The sequence below is a fragment of the Mixophyes fleayi genome, chromosome 7 (assembly GCF_038048845.1).
Source record: "Mixophyes fleayi isolate aMixFle1 chromosome 7, aMixFle1.hap1, whole genome shotgun sequence".
Lineage (NCBI taxonomy): Eukaryota > Metazoa > Chordata > Amphibia > Anura > Limnodynastidae > Mixophyes > Mixophyes fleayi.
The window spans coordinates 69,070,440-69,088,465 of record NC_134408.1 but is presented as its reverse complement, the minus strand read 5'-3'; the positions used below and the strand labels follow the sequence as shown (position 1 = coordinate 69,088,465).

Sequence of the window (18,026 nt, the reverse complement as noted above, 5' to 3'; positions counted from 1 at the left end):
CGTTTTGCGTACAGATGATCTCGTAATCTCAATAAAACCTGGCGGACGTGCTGACGATGCTGAGATAAGGATTCAGAATAAATTAAGATGTCATCCAAATAAACAACAACTGTTTTTCCCAAGAACTCACGTAATACATCATTAATCAGGTCCTGAAAGACTGCCGAAGCGTTGCACAAACCGAATGGCATTACGAAATATTCGTAATGTCCCGAGTGGGTATTAAAGGCAGTCTTCCACTCATCCCCTTTCTTGATTCGGATAAGATTGTAGGCCCCTCGGAGGTCAATCTTAGAGAATACAGTAGCTGTTTTTAATTGATCGAACAGAACAGAGATCAAGGGTAAAGGATACATGTTCTTAATCGTGATACTATTTAGTCGGATGAACCCTTTCTCCAGGTTTTCTTTTACGTATAATTCCATGGCCTGTGTTTCAGGAAGGGATAGTAAATATAAACGCCCTTTGGGCAACTTAGAACCGAGTACCAATTCAATTCGTATTCCCGGTGTGGTGGAAGTGAATCAGCTTTCTTCTTGCAAAAGACATCACTGAAGTCCTGGTAGGGTACCGGCAACAATTCTGGACTAGGCTGTATAACTCTAAGTGGCAAGGTCAAGCAGGACGTAGAGCACCCGGGACTCCAACGGACAATCTCCCCTGTTTTCCAATCAATAAGGGGGTTATGACTGCGAAGCCAGGGATACCCCAATATCAAAGGAGCAGAGGGACAAGTGATAAGATAGAAGGAGAGCTCCTCCGTATGGAGGACTCCTACAGACAACCGAACCATTGGAGTCCTAGCGAGAATCCTTCCCCCAGACAAGGGGTTACCATCCACACCACATGTGGTGATGCTTGATCCTAACCTGATATGTGGAATATCAAGTGTCTGAGCCAAATGTATATCCAGAAAATTACCAGCCGCACCACTGTCAAGAAAAGCTTTCAGGTCCATGGATCTCTCACGGAAAGTTAAACGTCCAGGGACTAATAAAGAATTGTCTGAAGAGGTAATCTGAAGACCCAAGCGCACCTCTTCACCTGCACTTAGGCTTTGGAGTTTCCTGGCTTGCTGGGACATGAACGAACTAAGTGGCCTGGTTGACCACAATACATACACAAGCCTAGTGAGCGTCTTCTGGAGCGTTCCTCCGGTGGCAAACGATAAGCGCCCAACTGCATGGGTTCAGAGGAATCGGGCAAAGTGTTATCAAGTTTAGCAAAAACGTCCATAGGAGCAGAGGACTCCCGTTCAGCCTTCCTCTCTCTGATCCGACGATCAATTTTTATAACGAGTTGCATCAAATTCTCCAACGTGTCGGATATCGGATACTGGACCAAAGAATCCTTTATCTGCTCAGTGAGTCCTAAGCGAAATTGACTTCGCAATGCTGGATCGTTCCAGACGCTATCAGTGGAACATCATCGTTAATTCCGCACAATACTCTTCCGCTGAGCGACGTCCTTGCCTCAGCGTACGGAGATGAGACGCAGCTGAGGCTACCCTATCCGGGTCATCATACAATAGCCCCAGAGCTTGGAAAAAAGCATCCACTGACTGTAAGGCTGGACTTGTGGAAGTCAAGGAGAAGGCCCAAGACTGAGGGTCGCCCTGGAGTAAAGAGATGATGATCCCTACCCTCTGTTGTTCGGAACCAGAGGAACGTGGTTTCAGACGAAAGTACAACTTGCAGCTCTCTTTGAAATTACGGAAGGCTGGCCTGCTTCTAGAGAATCGGTCAGGCAAATTCATCTTAGGCTCCGGTGTGTCACCAGCGGGAACTTGCTGGAGCTGCCGGTCTCTGGAAGCCCCTTCTTGGACTGCCAGGCGCTGGGATAAACTCTGCACCACTTGGGAAACCGCCTGTATCTGGTTGGCCAGAATCTGGGCTGGGGACAGATTCGACTCCTCTCCGTCCATGGCCGTATGATACCAATCTTCCTTGGCCGGTTATAATGTTAGGAACTCCCAAGTCAGTACAGTGAAACTCAGGAACTACTCTGAAGGCCAGGTGTTTGCTGGAGCCCCTAGTGGTGGGGACAGACTGGGCTGCGGGCCAACCGAGGGTCGAGTAACATATACTGACTTAAAGGAGTTCCCAGAAGTGGAGTGATTGGTGGACTGTGTAGTATAAGAAGAATCCTAGGTCAAAAGGTCACAGGCACAGATGCAATATCCAAGGGCAAGCGAAGGGTCAAACTCACAGGCAGAGAAGCAAAATCCGAATTCCAGGCAAAAGGTCAAGGTCAGAAGAGAAGGGTTACGGGTCCAATAACAAGCAGGGGTCAAAACACGGGTAGTCAAATCCAAGGTAGCAGGAACCAAAACAGATAGCACAAGCAGGCAGCAGGACTGAGGACAGAACGCTATAACCGGCAATGAGGCAGCAGCCCTCATTGCCTTAAGTGCAGCCAAGAGCCAATCACAAGCAGAGCCACAGTTGTAAGCTAATTGCCAGATACCAACAGGCCAATCAGGGCTTAGCCCTGAACTCCACACTTGCAGGCTAAGTTCTGCTAATTCAGCCACAGGCTGAATCTAATGATTGGACCCTAATGCGCAAGAGCACCCGCCTTGGCAACGGTCGGGAGCTGGAAGGAAGTGACGCCCCGGTCGTCATGGCGACGGCCGGGACGCTGGAACAGACAGGATGCGAGCCGCGGCGGCTGTGAGTACCGCCGCGGCTCGTGACAAACGTAAAGATATAATGGAACAATAAAATATAGACTTGAGAAAGAACTCGTATATTACGTAGCTATATCTTCAAGAAAGGATGAGGCGTATATAAAGTGAGAAATAATTGTACAGTATATGTATCCAGATGAAAATCAAATCTCTCTAAGCATGCTACAAACTAAATTTGGAGTCCTTAAGACCTATGAAACCTTTATGGCTGCCATGGAGCTGATAAGCAAATGACAGAATTATTACTAGTAATTTAGTCTCCTTGAGACACTGTGTTGGCCAAATGTTCCCACCAATGCTATATGTTTTATATTTTTCAGAAACCGCTTGGGAAGATTAACAAAGATATCAGGGAAAGGAGGGGAAGTAATATATACCTTTTTTATGGTAGTTTTTATTTTTCCTCTCAGCTGACTAGGAGAGAAATGACTGCCATGGAGTTGTTAAAAAAAAATTGGGCGTTGTTACCTTTTAAACATATTAGGGGACTTCAGATGGAGAAAGTTTTTTATAGCTATTACAACACAATGTGCGTATGTCGTATTGGCGTAAATGCGTTGCACTACAGCTGCTTCCACTCAGATGTAAATGTAGTACCTCCATTTGTATTATAGTTAGTGTTTTTAAATATTGTTATTTTTAAATGCTAGTTTAATGTTTTTGTTTTTTTTTTTTTCAATGACCTTTTAATTCAAACCGCAAATACTACTGTTTTCGAATGTCGCTGTTTGTTTAAAAACAGTTAAAATGTATAAATTTAAAAGTGTTCTTGCCAGATTGCACATCCATGATCAAACCGACTTGAACATGGTTGATATAAATTGAGAAGTTCCGGAAGATTTTCACATTTTATACTGATTTACTAAACCATTTCCAGAAACAGTTTGCAGCTGGTTTGAGCATCTCATTTAAACTCGTTCAACCTCTACAAGGAATTTTTCCAGGGAAATGCAGCTTTTTAGGCTAGAGATACACTCTAGACTGATTTTAGTTTGTGTGTGTCAGTAATACTGCACTGTCTTGTGATCACTGTTCTCATTTTACATGGATGATACAGCAGTGACAATCTCTTACATTTTTTTAAATGGCTAAATATTGAACATGGTTTTCACAAATTATTTTGGTTTATATTCATTATCACAATCTTGGTAAGTTTTTTAATGTTTCTCTAGCACGTTTAAAATTGGCCAGATGGAGCTTCATGAAAAATTTCCACGTTTTGTCAGTGTAACCACTAGTTACACATTTCTAATTGGAAATGACCTGGTAAAATAAGAGCTTGTAATAGTAGTCCTGCACAAACTTTAATAATGCAGCCTGAGTGTGCTGTATTACTGGCAGTGGCCATCAGTCTAAAATACTTATGAGTGTCTAATTATAAACTCATGTTTGAACCTCTCATTCTACACAATTTAATACTGATTGAAAGAAAACAGGCACGTGAGGAGGCTGTATTTTTTTTTTTATTTCTATTGGTGATCCAAGGAAATCTTGGAGCCAAACTATTTTACCAGTTTATATGTATGTAAAAGCCCTTCTGTTAATCAATACTTAACTCATGCAGTATTTGAGCATGTATCCATATTTTTTCGGCAGTGTATAGTTTTTTATACACACATTGTGATTAATTTTGAACCTCTATACTGTTTCCGTTCTTTGCCAACAGTTCACCATTGTAAGTGTGTGACACTGCTTATTTGCCTTAACTTCTAGAAAATTGTGGTTCTGTTAACTGTTGTATTTGTTGTAGCATGTGACTGCAAGGGGGGATATTCACATCATCTCCCCCATCAGTCCCCATGGCTGCCAGGAAATGAGAAAAATGAGTAGTTAGGAATAAAGATTCTGGAAACTATTCATTTATGGTTTAGAAAGTGCAATCAAACCCCAGATTCACATTCACTTTTTTGATCTCATGATGCTGTTGTAAGTACATAGGTGTTTGTCTATTTAAATTTCCACTGTTTATTATTGGCTGGTATATATCATAGTTTGTAATGGTCAGTATGTTATTATACGAATACTGTACAGTCCAAAATCAATTAAATAAAGATCATCATGGTAAATAGCAAAAAGTAACTTTTGTACGACAAAGGTTGTTTGTGATATACTGTTGAAATGAAAAAAAAAAATTGATTGTGATGGGACCAGTTTAAAATGTATGTAACATGAACAACTTTGTGTGTGTGTATATAAAAATATGTGTGTGTATAGCAATTTGGTTTTCCTACCATTTCTTATATTATCTCTTAAAAATTGCAATTTCTCTTTTTTTTTTTTTTTTTTTTTGGTCTCTCATGCAGTCTCGAAGCCGAGGTTCAAGATTAAACATCATTATCATTGCTGAAGGAGCAATTGATCGTAATGGGCAGCCAATTTCTTCTAATTATGTTAAAGATGTGAGTTTATTCATCTATCAGCTTTTATTTTAGATGAATGAAGGGCACTCGTTATTCAACTGTGCGATGCAAAGGAGGGGAAGGGGGGGCCTTTCAGCTGAAATTGGACGGGAATCGTTCTTATTTTTAAAAAGCGGCAAGATTGATGGTGATGCAAATGGATATACAACTGTTCTTTATGCTAGTCATTGACAAAGAAAGTAAATATAGGTTTTATGTAGGAATGTTTATCAATAAATATTGAATTATAAGTAGGTTAGCATAAATCTTATAGGAAAATGTAGATCTGTAGAGAAAGTGAGGGATAAATAGAGAAACATAGCCAAGTTTGAAAATGGTAATAATGTTCCCTCCTTATTGTAAAATATAAGGATATTAGAAGCAACCGTGGGACCTATAACATAGGGGTCATGAGACCTATTGCAAAATTGTAGACTCACATTGCACTATAGAAAGATGGCACTTATCACCCATGTGCCACAGCTAACCTTGAAAGTGAACATAATTTTATGCCAAGGATGGGGGTTATATTGGCATCATGAGAAAGATGATTTATATACAATCTTTTTACATTATGACATCTTTAAATCGGTCAAATGTCAAGAAAAACATGAACGGATCTGTAAGGAACTGCGTCCCCAGTGAACTGAAGCCTAATTGTTAGATGTACAGTTGATACCCATCACTGCTATTGTGGACTTATCAAAAAAGTCAAGAACTATTAACTCCGATTCAATAAAAAGCTTTCATTAAGCAAACCTACACATGGATGTCTGACTCAACCTGGTAAGACATGCTTCCTTTGACAACACCCAACCCCCCCCACCACTAATATTTTAGACACCGTTTTACATTACCTAAACAAAGAGAAAAATATGTTTATTATTGGCTTGAAATCCATCCATCCACTGATTACTACAGTTATGTCTACGCCTCTTAGGACATCACAGGTTTCCTGGAACATTTTGGTTACACAGTTTACTGAAAATTTACGTTATAGAACAGAATGCACCAGTGTGAGCAAAATCAAGGTCCATGCAAGCCATATGAACAGTTGAAACTATTTACTATTGGTTATGCTGCTTCAGCCATCTTGTTGCACAATATCTAACACACCTGTATAGGAAAAGAATTAGACTTTTATATATTTATTTTATTTGACAAATAATGTTTTAATACTATGACCACTATTTTTCATTTTTCACAGCTGGTTGTTCAACGCTTGGGGTTTGATACCAGAATCACTGTTCTTGGACATGTACAACGAGGAGGAACACCATCAGCTTTTGACCGGGTCTTGGTAAAAAAAAAAATATATATTTTTTTTTATTTTTTTTAGTATCTTCGTGGGCTAGGTTTAGATAGTCACAAGACCATGTAGTGTATGCAGCACATAAGTAATGAGGGTATTTCTGAATTCTACAAAATGGTGTACCCTATTGAGATTTTTTATTTATTTTTTTTACATTTGAATCATTCATCTACAGTAAAATTTAAAACATAGCAATATAACATTTATTTCTCATATATTTTTTTAGTCCGTTTTAAAGTAGATATGCAGCAAATCATAAAATTGAATGCAGTAATATTAAGCCCTCTATTGCACTTAAATAAGTATTTGAGTAATAAAAACTATTTATGGAATAAACTGAACTTGAAAAGGACAGGGTCCAAAAATGTATTTCTGAGATGCACAATTAATACATTTAGCCCATTTAAATATGTTCCGTTTATAACTTCCCATTAAATCAAGCTCTGTACCCATGTATGTACTTTTTTCCTAGACTTGATAGTCTCTTATAATGTACTAGACTGTTTTGTGGAACAATATTGAACACTTTTGCAAAACGCAAATATATCATACCAGTTGCACCACCAAGATTCACTTTAAAACTTAACTCCTCATAAAAGCTAGTCACATTAAGCATCAACAGTCCTTAATAATGATGTTTGACAGTATCACATTATTTTCAATAATGTTTTTCAGAATAGAATCCCCTATATCAATTCAAGTAATTTAATCACACCTGAAGTCAGGCTCAAAGGTCTACAATTTCCTGGATCCACTTTGGTATCTTCTTTTTTTTTTGGAACATAAAAGGGCTGAGAATAGTGAGCAAAGAGCGTTCACCAGGTGGTTGTAAACAAGTCACTAGTTTGGAAACAAAAGGGAGGAGAGAAATTGGCTGGTATCTGGAGAAAGAGGTAGGGTCAAGAGAGTTTCTTAATGAAGGTAGAGATGAACACATGCTTGAAGATAGAAGGGGAAGTGTCTGTGAAGAGGGACAGGTTGAAAAGGTGAACTAGGTACAGGCAAGCATTGGAGGGGGGAGGTATGGAGGAATTGGGATTTTATGCAATCAAATGGTTAGATTAAGAGGGGTGAGAAAGAGAGGAGTATGTAGACCTCACCTTCAGTAGCAGAAGGGAAATAACTTAGATTAAGTGGAGGAAGAAGATTAAGTGGAGGAAGAGGTTGGGTGTAGGGTGATGAATCTTGTGAGAGGAGATTTGTGATGTATGTTGAGAACTTTGCCTTTCAAGTTGGTGACTGTCACGCATCGGTGTATGGCTGTTAATTATAGAATCCACTGTCCTTCACTCTTCCCCTGCTCCCCCCTCCAATTAAGGCCTGAATCCTGTGCCACAGTTTCACTCTTTATAACAAGAGGCATGTGACCCTTTAAGAGCTCAGCTATTTAAACCTGCTTTGTGCACAGACCTGTGCCAGAGTATTAGGCTCCATACCTATATCAACTCCAGTGTTCCTGTGCATCTTCAGGATGAGTTCTGTGAATTCTGACCTGGTCCGAGCCTGACCTTTATTCTGCCTGTTTGATTCTACTTATGTTCCTGATTGTTGCTGACCCGGCTTGTTCTGACACTCCTTCCTGTTTTCAGGGCAGGGACTGATGTGAGTGAGTTCACTTTACAGCGCTGCGGAATAAGTAGCGCTATATAAATAGCTGATGATAATGAATATATATATATATATGCTGATGATAATGAATATATATATATATATATATATATATATATATATATATATATATATATATATATATATATATATAATTTTGCATCCAGTGTGATTTACTCTTCTGTCCAATATTACCATTGTGTTTCCTATTACTCTGGTATAAGGCAGTATTAGACTTGATTCACTGCTTCTGGGATATATCAAAACTATATTGGTGATAATTTTATATAATGTTTCAGGAGGTTAGTGTGTAACAAATCCCAGTTGTGGAGTTGTAAATTCTCCACATGTGCTTGTTCTTTATAATTTGTAAAGATTGTGTATTGCAATGTGATAATGTTTTCTCTTGCTGCCTCTGAATAATGGCTTCACGCTGTAGTATTGCCATATTACAATTACCTGCCAACCTATACGGAGGGCTGTGACCTGCATAGGGATTGCAGCGAAACCCATACCTACTTGCAGGTGTCCCTGGTGAATAGCTGCTCTGCGTTACACCCCATACCTCCACTATAGATAGTCAAATCAGACAGGCTATTCAAATCCAGAGTTCCTATTATTTCCTGATATGGGTTAGCTGACTAAACTTTCTTGACAATAATATCTTTTAGAGATAACATCCGCTTCTAAGTTGGCTTAAATGAATGCATTAGCCATTCCCTGCCCATCAATGGTTCACTTATTAGCAACAGTCAGCCAGCAGACCTACTGCAATCAGTTATGTTTTTGTTTTTGAGGACAGACTGTTACTTTGGTAATTACAGTTTATTTCCATTCTGAAATCATAGAACAGAACTTCCTTTGAGGAGTTATGGATTGGTGGGTCATTCAGAGACTCATTAAGCCTACATGTCCATCTTTTGGGATTTTCCGAAGTTCAGGCAGGGCCTGGACAAGCCTTCAAATTGTCTGGAGTGATTAGGGACTTCACAGCGGCACTTCTCAAGTGTCTCCGGAATGGTGGTTAAGGGGCAAATAGTCCAAGTTTAATAATTATGAGTGTTTTAATATAACGTATAATCATCAGCAATTATTTATATTGCGTATTTCGTAGCACTTTACAATTGGGAACAAACATAATAAACGCAAATTATAAAACAATACTAAGTAATACAGACAAACAGAGGTAAGAAGGCCCTGCTTGCAAGCTTACAATCCATGGGAATCCTTGACATTTGCCAACACACGTTGTTGAAAACATTTAGAAATGTTTTCTAATGCATTTCATTGCTGCAAATGAAAGGAAATATAATATATTTTTTTTTTAACTATTTTTATTTGGGAAATATAGTACAGTTATCCAGTTATCCAGAAAACAATTAACAATCAGTACATTGCAAAAACAGACATGCTTAGATAGCAGTGCAAAGAAACAGTCAAGCAGCAAAACATAAAGTCATAGAAGATACAGAGAAGAGCATTTGTTGCGCTAACTGTTCAAGCTGTAAAACATTTTCAAGAATAGGAGAAAAAAAGAGTGGTTGAAGGACAGGACACTGGTTGTTGCTGGAGGAGGAGAATAGATTGCAAAGGAAAGTGCTTGAGAAAGTCTTTGTGGGAGGGGGGCCCAACTCCATTGGCCCGTTAACAAAGGAGCCGCTAGGCAATGGAGACCTAAGGAAGCACACTTAAAGGGAGGGCTGGTTTCTGGGTTTTTTGGACGTCTGTGTTTGTACGTATGATATGCATATGTTGCTTCGGTTGCCGTGCAGATTACACAGGGGTTCTGGGTCTATGGGTGCTAGTTTTGGAAGGGTGTTTCCGTGGCGCAATTTCAGGTGTGGTATGATGTAGGTGCGGCGAATAAAGGTGGTATACATAAAGTTAGTCTTACCTTGACTGTTCTTTCTCATGGTGTTTTCCTATTGTTTTTGGTTATTGTTAGTTGTTTTGCTCGGCTGAGTGGGTTGTGCAGGTACAGCAGGTCCTCTTTGTTGTGGGAGAGAAGGAGAGCGGGTGATAGAGTACTGTAGGTGGCAGATAAAGAAACAATAGGTGCATTATAGCTCCTAAACTTACAGGTAATGTAGCTTTTCGATGGAAATGAGTTGTAGCTCTTTTGCGGTTTAACGAGTATAGCTCTTTTGTTATTTGGGTTATATTGCTCTTCTGCTTAGTGATTATAGCTCTGTGTTTCTAGCCCTTATGCTTCCTTGTTTATAGCTCTTTTGCTCAGTTGGATTGGCTCCGGACTAAGCCAACTAAGAGCTAGAATTCACCCAGCAGAGCAAATCAGCCGGAGACACAGAGCTATAGTCACTTAGCAAAAGAGCTATAAACAAGGGAGTAAAAGGGCTAGAAACACAGTTATAATCACTAAGCGGAAGAGCAATAGCACCCAAATAGCCAAAAAACTGTACTCGTTAAAACGCAAAAGAGTTACAACTCATACCCACAGAAGATCTACACTACCTGTACGCTTAAAAGCTATAATGCACCTATTGCCTTTTCATCCGCCACCTACAGTATTCTCTCACACCTCCCTCTCTTCCACCCTCTTTCTCTCCCACACAGGACAGGACCTCCAGCACCTGCACAACCCACGCAGCCGAACAGATCAACTACCAGAAAGAAACAAAAAAAAAGTTGCGCCACGGAAACGCCCTTCCAAAACTTAAAGGGAGGGGACTGGTGGAGAAATGGGAAGGTTACAAGTAGATCCAGGGAGCCCAAATCTGGTGGAATTTGTTATCCTTATCTTGCAAGTGAAGGGTGATCTGTTCCTTCCGGGCGATAATCCAGATAACACCGTAAGGCTGACATTGTAGGGGGCTTGGCCTGTTTCCATACCTTAGCCATCAAGCACCGTGCTGCTGCAAGGATGTGGGAAGCTAATCTCTTGGAGTGCCTGTCATCGTCATTCAGAGGATAGCAGAGGAGAAAGGACTACGGGTTTTTCCAGACAGGACATGGAGGGTTGAGAGGAGGGCTCTAACTCTGCCCCAAAAGGAGAACATTTTAGGGCAGGACCACCATATATGTAAAAAAAGAGCCTGTTTGGACACACCCTCGCCAGCATAATGGAGAACTGGAGGGAAACACTTTGATAATCCTGTCAGGCGTGATGTACCATCCGTTGTAAAATTTATAGGTGGCGTCACGGTCCTTCTGACTTTTTCGGTTTTAAGCAGGAGGTACTGAAGGCTGTATTAAGTGACTTTCCTGAGCAGGGTGCCTGGTGCTCCCATTCCGCATGACCTGACTAATCAGTCAGCATTCACATCCACAATTGGGTTGCAACAACTCGTCTGCATACTTGGTTGCTGTAGAATTGGCAGTTGGAACAAACAGTAATTAGTCCAGAAAGACCTGCGTCTTCCACCTCAAGGTGGAGATGGAGCTGGTTTCACCCTGTTCTCTTATACTCTCCCAGTTATCCTCTGGGGGTAGGGGGGCAGGTCCCTCTCCCACTCATGTCTGTGACAGGGAGGCAAAAAGTGTCAAGGGTTAACCTACCTCTACTTTGGGGTGAGGAGAGACGTAAGGTTTCAAAGGGGGAAGTAGGGGGTGGTGGAGGGGCACCCCTGAGGAGAGAGACCACACAGTGTCGCAGCTGGAAATACTTGTAAAATTTAGGGCGGATATTTAGATCGCAGATCATCCCAAGAGATAAAGGCACTCTGATATAGGAGATCTCCAACAAACCGGACACCAGAAGCAAGCCAGCCACTAGTGAAAGAAGATGAGGGCCCAGGAGGGAAGGCAGGATTTTCCCAGAGTGGAAAGGTGAAATATAATATTTTTAATGTGTTTTTAAAAAGGTTATAGTGTTCAATGCTTAAGGCTTGGACATTGTGTTTTAGCAATAGGTTTTTGCTGCAATACTGTGGAAATCCACACTATTTCCATTATGAAAGAGAACATCTTAATCCGCTAAAAATGTTTTTCACAAACAATGTAACTTTTGATGGCAAGCACTTTAAGTACATTTTCAGGAAGTAATGTACAAACTCACTTACTTTTACTGCTGACATGTATATAAGGTAAGGTACTGTATAAGATGGTTGTACTAGCTGCAGATTAATTCTAAAAATGAGTCTACAAATGAATACAACATTTTGTAAATTTGCCAGAATTTCTCATATTTTTGATTGATTAAAAACACAAAGTCAAATAGATTTGACTATATTTGAACCACTCCACACATGATCGAGCTTGTTCTCACGTGTGAACTGGCTTAAACAGATTCTTTGAGGCCTGCTTTGGCATCAGCATGGGTTAACAAAGCTGTTGATCGCTGGTCGGAACAATTGTCAGAGGGTTTGTTGGCAGGCAGGCCATCCTCTGAACTGCTTCCTTTAGTGGAGCAGATTCAGAGGGCAACAGATTATTTAGGAGAAGCTGCTATGGAAGCAGGGACGATTGGAGTGCGCATTTCTGCCTTGGCAGTTGCAGCGCGTGGGGTCTCTTTGGCTAAAGTCCTGGGAGGCTGATGTAGAGTCCAAAAAGGCTCGAGTATATTTCTTTTGCTGGAGGTGTTCTGTTTTGGACCCCAGCTTAATTCCTTTATTAGTCAGGCAACAGGAGGTAAGAGCACTTTCCTTCCGGTCAGTGTTCCCAAACAGAGGATGTTCAGATTTCGGGCCTTTCGTTCCACAGGTAGGTCTCGAGGACAATATTCCTCAGGACAATCCTCTAGAGGTCAACAACCCACTCCTAGAGGGGGTTTGCAGCGGGGACGTCAGGCCTGGTCTGCGCGACGTCCAGCTGCAAGGCCGGCAGATAAGCAGTCTGCATGACGGGGTTTTTGCTCCTCCACTGTCGTCGGTGGTGGAAGCCCCTCTTCTGCAGTTCAGAGATCAGTGGTGGCAGTCCACTTCCGATGTCTGGATTCGGGGAGTGGTGAACCTGGGTTACAAGATCGATCTGCTCAGTCTTCCTCCCAGACGGTTTTTCACCACAGGGCTTCCGTCATGTCTGAGAAAAAGATTGGCTTTAACAGAAGCGATTCAATCCCTTCTGTCTTTCGGAGTGATTGTTCCGGTTCCTCATTCTCAAAGAGGTTTGGGGTTTTATTCCAATCTTTTTTTCTTGTGACAAAACCAGACTGCTCATTCAGACCGATTTTCAATCTAAAGGCTTTGAACACTCAGGTCAGAGTGCCCAGCTTCAAGATGGAATCTTTACGCTCGGTCATTCTCGGCATGGAATAGGGAGAATTTATGGTGGCTCTAGACATCAAAGATGCATATCTCCATGTGCCTATTTGGAAGGGTCATCAGTCCCTGCTGAGGTTTGCAGTTCGGTCAGAGCGCTTCCAATTTCAGGCTCTCCCGTTCGGTCTCGCCACAGCCCCACATATTTTTACCAAGATCATGGCAGTTATGGGGCTCTACTAAGAGCCAAGGGGATTACAATCATCCCTTACCTGGACGATCTGCTTTTAAAGGCAGATTCTTCTCAGAAGCTTCACTTGCATATTCAGGTAGTAATCCAGACCCTGGAGTCGCACGGTTGGATTATCAACTTGAAAAAATCTAAGTTGATCCCATCCCAACAGATGGTGTTTCTGGGCCTCCTATTTGATAACCGTCTGAGATGGATATTCTTTCCTCAGGACAAGATTCTAGCTTTACAGAGGATGGTGAAATCCCTGTTGGTGGCAAGGAGACCTTCCATTCATTTTGCAATGAGGCTTCTGGGCAAGATGGTATTGTCATTCAAAGCGATCCAGTTTGCTCAGTTCCATGCACGACAGTTTCAGTTGGAACTTCTGTCGTAATGGAACAAATCTCATCGCAATCTGGCGAGTCAGATTTTTCGCCTGTCTCCACAGACGCATCAGTCGTTGATCTGGTGGCTACACAGGCAGAATCTCACCAGGAGACGCTTGTTTTCAATTTGGAATTGTATTCTGATAACAACAGACGCCAGCCTTCGGGGTTGGGGGGCTGTATGTCTTCAGGCTCAGTTTCAGGTGCTTTGGACTCACAAAGAGTCCAAACTTCCAATAAATGTCTTGGAACTGCGCGCAGTGTTTCACACTCTTAAGCAGTGCGCTACACTTGCTGCAGGGAAAGCCAGTAAAGATCCAATCGGACAATGTCACAGCAGTGGCATATCTCAACCATCAGGGTGGGACAGGAGTCCTTTGGCCATGAGGGAGACTTCTGTGGGCCGAAGGTCACGTTTCGGCACTCGTTGTCGTCTTCATTCCCGGAATAGAATATTGGGAAGCAGACTTCCTAAGCAGGCAGACTCTGCATCCAGGGGAATGGTCTCTCCATCCAGGGGGTGTTTCAACAGTTGGTGGTGAAATGGGGTCAACCGGATGTCGACATGATGGCATCTCGGTTGAATCACAAGGTTCCCCGCTACTGTTCCTGTGCAAGAGATCCCGGGGCAGTCGTGGTAGACGCTATGTCCGTCCCTTGGAAGTACCGCTTAGTGTACCTTTTTCCTCCGATAGCCATGCTTCCACGAGTACTGAAAAAGGTGAAGAGAGAGGGTGTTCCAGTGCTTCTAGTAACGCTGGATTGGCCTTGCAGGGCTTGGTACACTGACGTACTCTTCATGGCAGGAGGTCGGTCGTGCCGGTTGCCAATACGCCCAGATCTACTAACCCAGGGTCCCTTTTGTCATCAGGGTTTGCATCGTCTGGCTTTAACGGCGTGGCTGTTGAAGCCAGGATCATAAGAGCTAAGGGTTTTTCGAGTCGGGTGGTTCAGACCATGCTCCGTGCTCGAAAGCCGGCTTCATCCAAAATATATCATCGAGTCTGGAGGAGATATATTGGCTGGTGTGAGAAGAAGGGATATCCTACATCTTCTTTTCGTCTGGCCAGGTTTTTTCAGGATGGCTTGGATGCAGGTTTGCGTCTCGGTTCTCTTAAGGGTCAGGTGTCAGCTCTTTCGATCTTCTTTCGAAGAAAACTTGCTGTCATACCTGATTTGATTTGCAAACTTTCATTCAAGGTGTTCTCCATGTTCAACCTCCTTATATTCCTCCGGTTCCACCATGGGATTTGAATTTGGTGTTGAGGGCTTTACAGCATCCACCGTTTGAACCCTTGAATACGGTGGATTTCAAATTTCTAACATTGAAAACGGTTTTTCTTTTGGTCATTTCTACGGCACGCAGAGTTTCAGAGCTTGCGGCTTTGTCTTGAAAGCCTCCTCTGCTAGTATTTCATGAGGATAGGGCAGTTCTTCCAACTAAGCCCTCATTCCTCCCTAAAGTTGTATCTAAATTTCATTTGAATCAGAATATTGTCATTCCAGCTCTAACTGATTCCTCGTCTTCTGATGACGATGACTCTATCCGTTATCTTGATGTTGTTCGTGCCTTGCGAATTTATGTTAAAAGATCTCAGAAGTTACATAAAACTGAGGATCTCTTCATTCTTTATGATGCTCACTAAAGAGGCTGGCCAGCTTCTAAGGTGACCATTGCTAGGTGGATTACGGCTGCAATCCGCCAGGCTTACAGTGGGGTTGGGGAGCCTGTTCCAGATAATCTACGGGCGCATTCTACAAGATCTGTAAGTGCTTCCTGGGCGGCCCGCCATGGTGCCTCCAGTGAACAATTGTGTAAAGCGGTCACGTGGTCTTCTGTACACACTTTCACAAAGTTTTACAGATTTAATGTACTTGCCTCTAGGGATGCAAGTTTTGGGAGAAAGGTTCTTCGGGCCGTTTCTTCTGAGCGTTCCTTCCCGTGAGACAGCTTTGGGATGTCCCCAAGGTCCTGGTGTCCCCCAAGGGATGTTAGAGAAAATGGGATTTTTATACTTACGTAAAATCCGTTTCTCTTAATCCGTTGGGGGACACCGGGCACCCACCCTTAACGCTCTGGATTCTCCTTCTGTTTGACATGTTGTTTGATCGAATGTTGTGTTGTTAAGTTTATTCTCTTTTCTTTGGTTCTCTCTATCTCCCTTTCTGCGGGCTTGGTTAAACATAGACTGGCGTCTAGCAGGAGGTGGGGTATAGAGGGGGTGGAGCCAGAGCTTTTGTTTTAACTAAAAGTTAAAGTGCCAGCGTTTCGCCTGTCCTGTTCTATACCCCAAGGTCCCGGTGTCCCCCAACGGATTAAGAGAAACGAATTTTACGTAAGTATAAAAATCCCGTTATTCCTGTTCTCCTACTCAGAGCATTAACTTCTTCTCTACCTTGAAATTTCCACTACATTTCGCCTACACCTACCAAGGGGGTTGCGACCAGTGGTCCGAAAGCAGCCAAGTCCATATCCCCTTGCGGGGGTCACTGGTGAAAACCTTTCAAGTCCTTAGACTCCGCGCGTTCTGGGAGATAGAGCTAAGTTAGGCATGTCTAAAGGGCCCTACCCAATTCCAAACCTGTGACAGGAGAATGCAAACAGTACATTTTTTACTTTTTAAATTTAGATTGTAAATGGATAGGATAGACTATTGTATTGCAGATTTTTCCCACCTCTCTATTAGACGTACAAGATAGTGGCTCAGCCAATGTGTGACCTCCTGAATGTAATCATCTGTAATATCAAGGTGCTTCTTGTTAAAATTAATATATTTAGATTTCTTTTTAATAGTTTTTGTCTATTTCTAATGTGTTTTTCTTACTAATTTACAGAGCAGTAAAATGGGTATGGAAGCCGTTATTGCACTGATGGAAGCTACTCCTGAAACGCCAGCTTGCGTAGTTAGTCTCTCTGGTAACCAGTCTGTGCGACTGCCATTGATGGAGTGTGTTCAAGTGGTATGTATTTATGCATGTGCTTTAATAGATTTTTAAATACCCCTAGGAATATAAGGCATTCACTGTGAATGAGATGCAGCCTTTGGAAGTAGGAAAATGCTAGAAAAAAAGATTTAGTTGCCACACAAGTAAGCATTTGTTCTGCAATAGAATACCTCATATTTCCGGAGCTTTTCAACTGCTGCATGCTACACTCAGTACGTTTAGTACAAATTGGTTTTCCTGTCACTCTCCCCACCTGATTAAAACTGCCTCATCCACATAACAGTCAATTTGGATTGTTGGTTTATACATCTTTTTTTTTTTTCTTTCTCAATTTTTACATATTTTTTAGTTTTACTCTTTAAAAATATGCACTATCAATACGTATTTATTATTGTGAGTATTTATACGCTTTAATAAATGTACTCAACTCTCCTTTAATAAAAATATTGAAAATAACACAAGTTAAATGCATTGAGTACAAATGTTCACTTTAAAACGCAAATCAAATGCCATTGGTTACCTGGCCTCGCTGTTTAATATGGCCTCAAAGTGCTGATTTATACACACACAAAACTTCACTGACTTGTAATAACTTTACCTTACAGTACATAACTTAGATTTAATATAAACTGCATACTTAAATCATTACAGTACAATAACATATATTTAAAATGTACTGAGACCCATAAATTGCATGGACACATTCCCCTAACATAATTTTAGTAAATTAATCTACATTGATGATCTCCAAAGGTTTCTTGCCTACTTGCGTCAAAATGCATTCTTTTACTAGTGTTTCTTTATTACTAGCAAAAGCATTTCAACGTATATAGGAATGGAAGCCAAAGATATCAGTGACCCCATTTACACTGAGTTTGTTTTGGCAGCACCATTTTTTTCAGTGATGCGTTTACTTGCATTAACAAATGCATGTCAAACGCGATTTCTGTGTCACTGACATTAAATGTAATGCGAGTGGATAATCTGCCTAAAAGGATAGGGCAAACAAAAAAAAATAATTACGTTGATAACAGTAAAAGGGGTTTAAAGTAGAATAATATATTGTTTTAATTTTAGACAAAAGATGTGCAAAAAGCTATGGAGGAGAAGAAATTTGAGGAAGCAATTCAGTTACGAGGAAGGTAAGTCAAGAAATTTTCAAAATAAGTAATGTGTTGAAATACTTGTAAATTATACTAAAATGTTGTTCTTATAGAGATTTGAAGTAATATGGGGCAATAAGTTTACTCGTCAAAAATAACCAGTACTATTTTTGGAGGATATTTAAAAAATAAAAT

The 18,026-nt window shown here is 41.3% G+C and overlaps 1 protein-coding gene across 3 annotated transcripts in view; it reads left to right on the top strand.

The window, feature by feature from the left end:
* The window catches only part of PFKL (phosphofructokinase, liver type), a 241,340-nt gene that overhangs the window by 113,697 nt on the left and 109,617 nt on the right, over positions 1-18,026 (top strand). For all 3 annotated transcript variants that reach the window (XM_075179949.1, XM_075179951.1, XM_075179950.1), the window contains 4 exons: positions 4,993-5,088; positions 6,296-6,388; positions 16,618-16,743; positions 17,806-17,870. In XM_075179949.1, the coding sequence (XP_075036050.1) occupies positions 4,993-5,088; positions 6,296-6,388; positions 16,618-16,743; positions 17,806-17,870 (380 nt within the window). The remainder of the gene's footprint in view (positions 1-4,992; positions 5,089-6,295; positions 6,389-16,617; positions 16,744-17,805; positions 17,871-18,026) is intronic.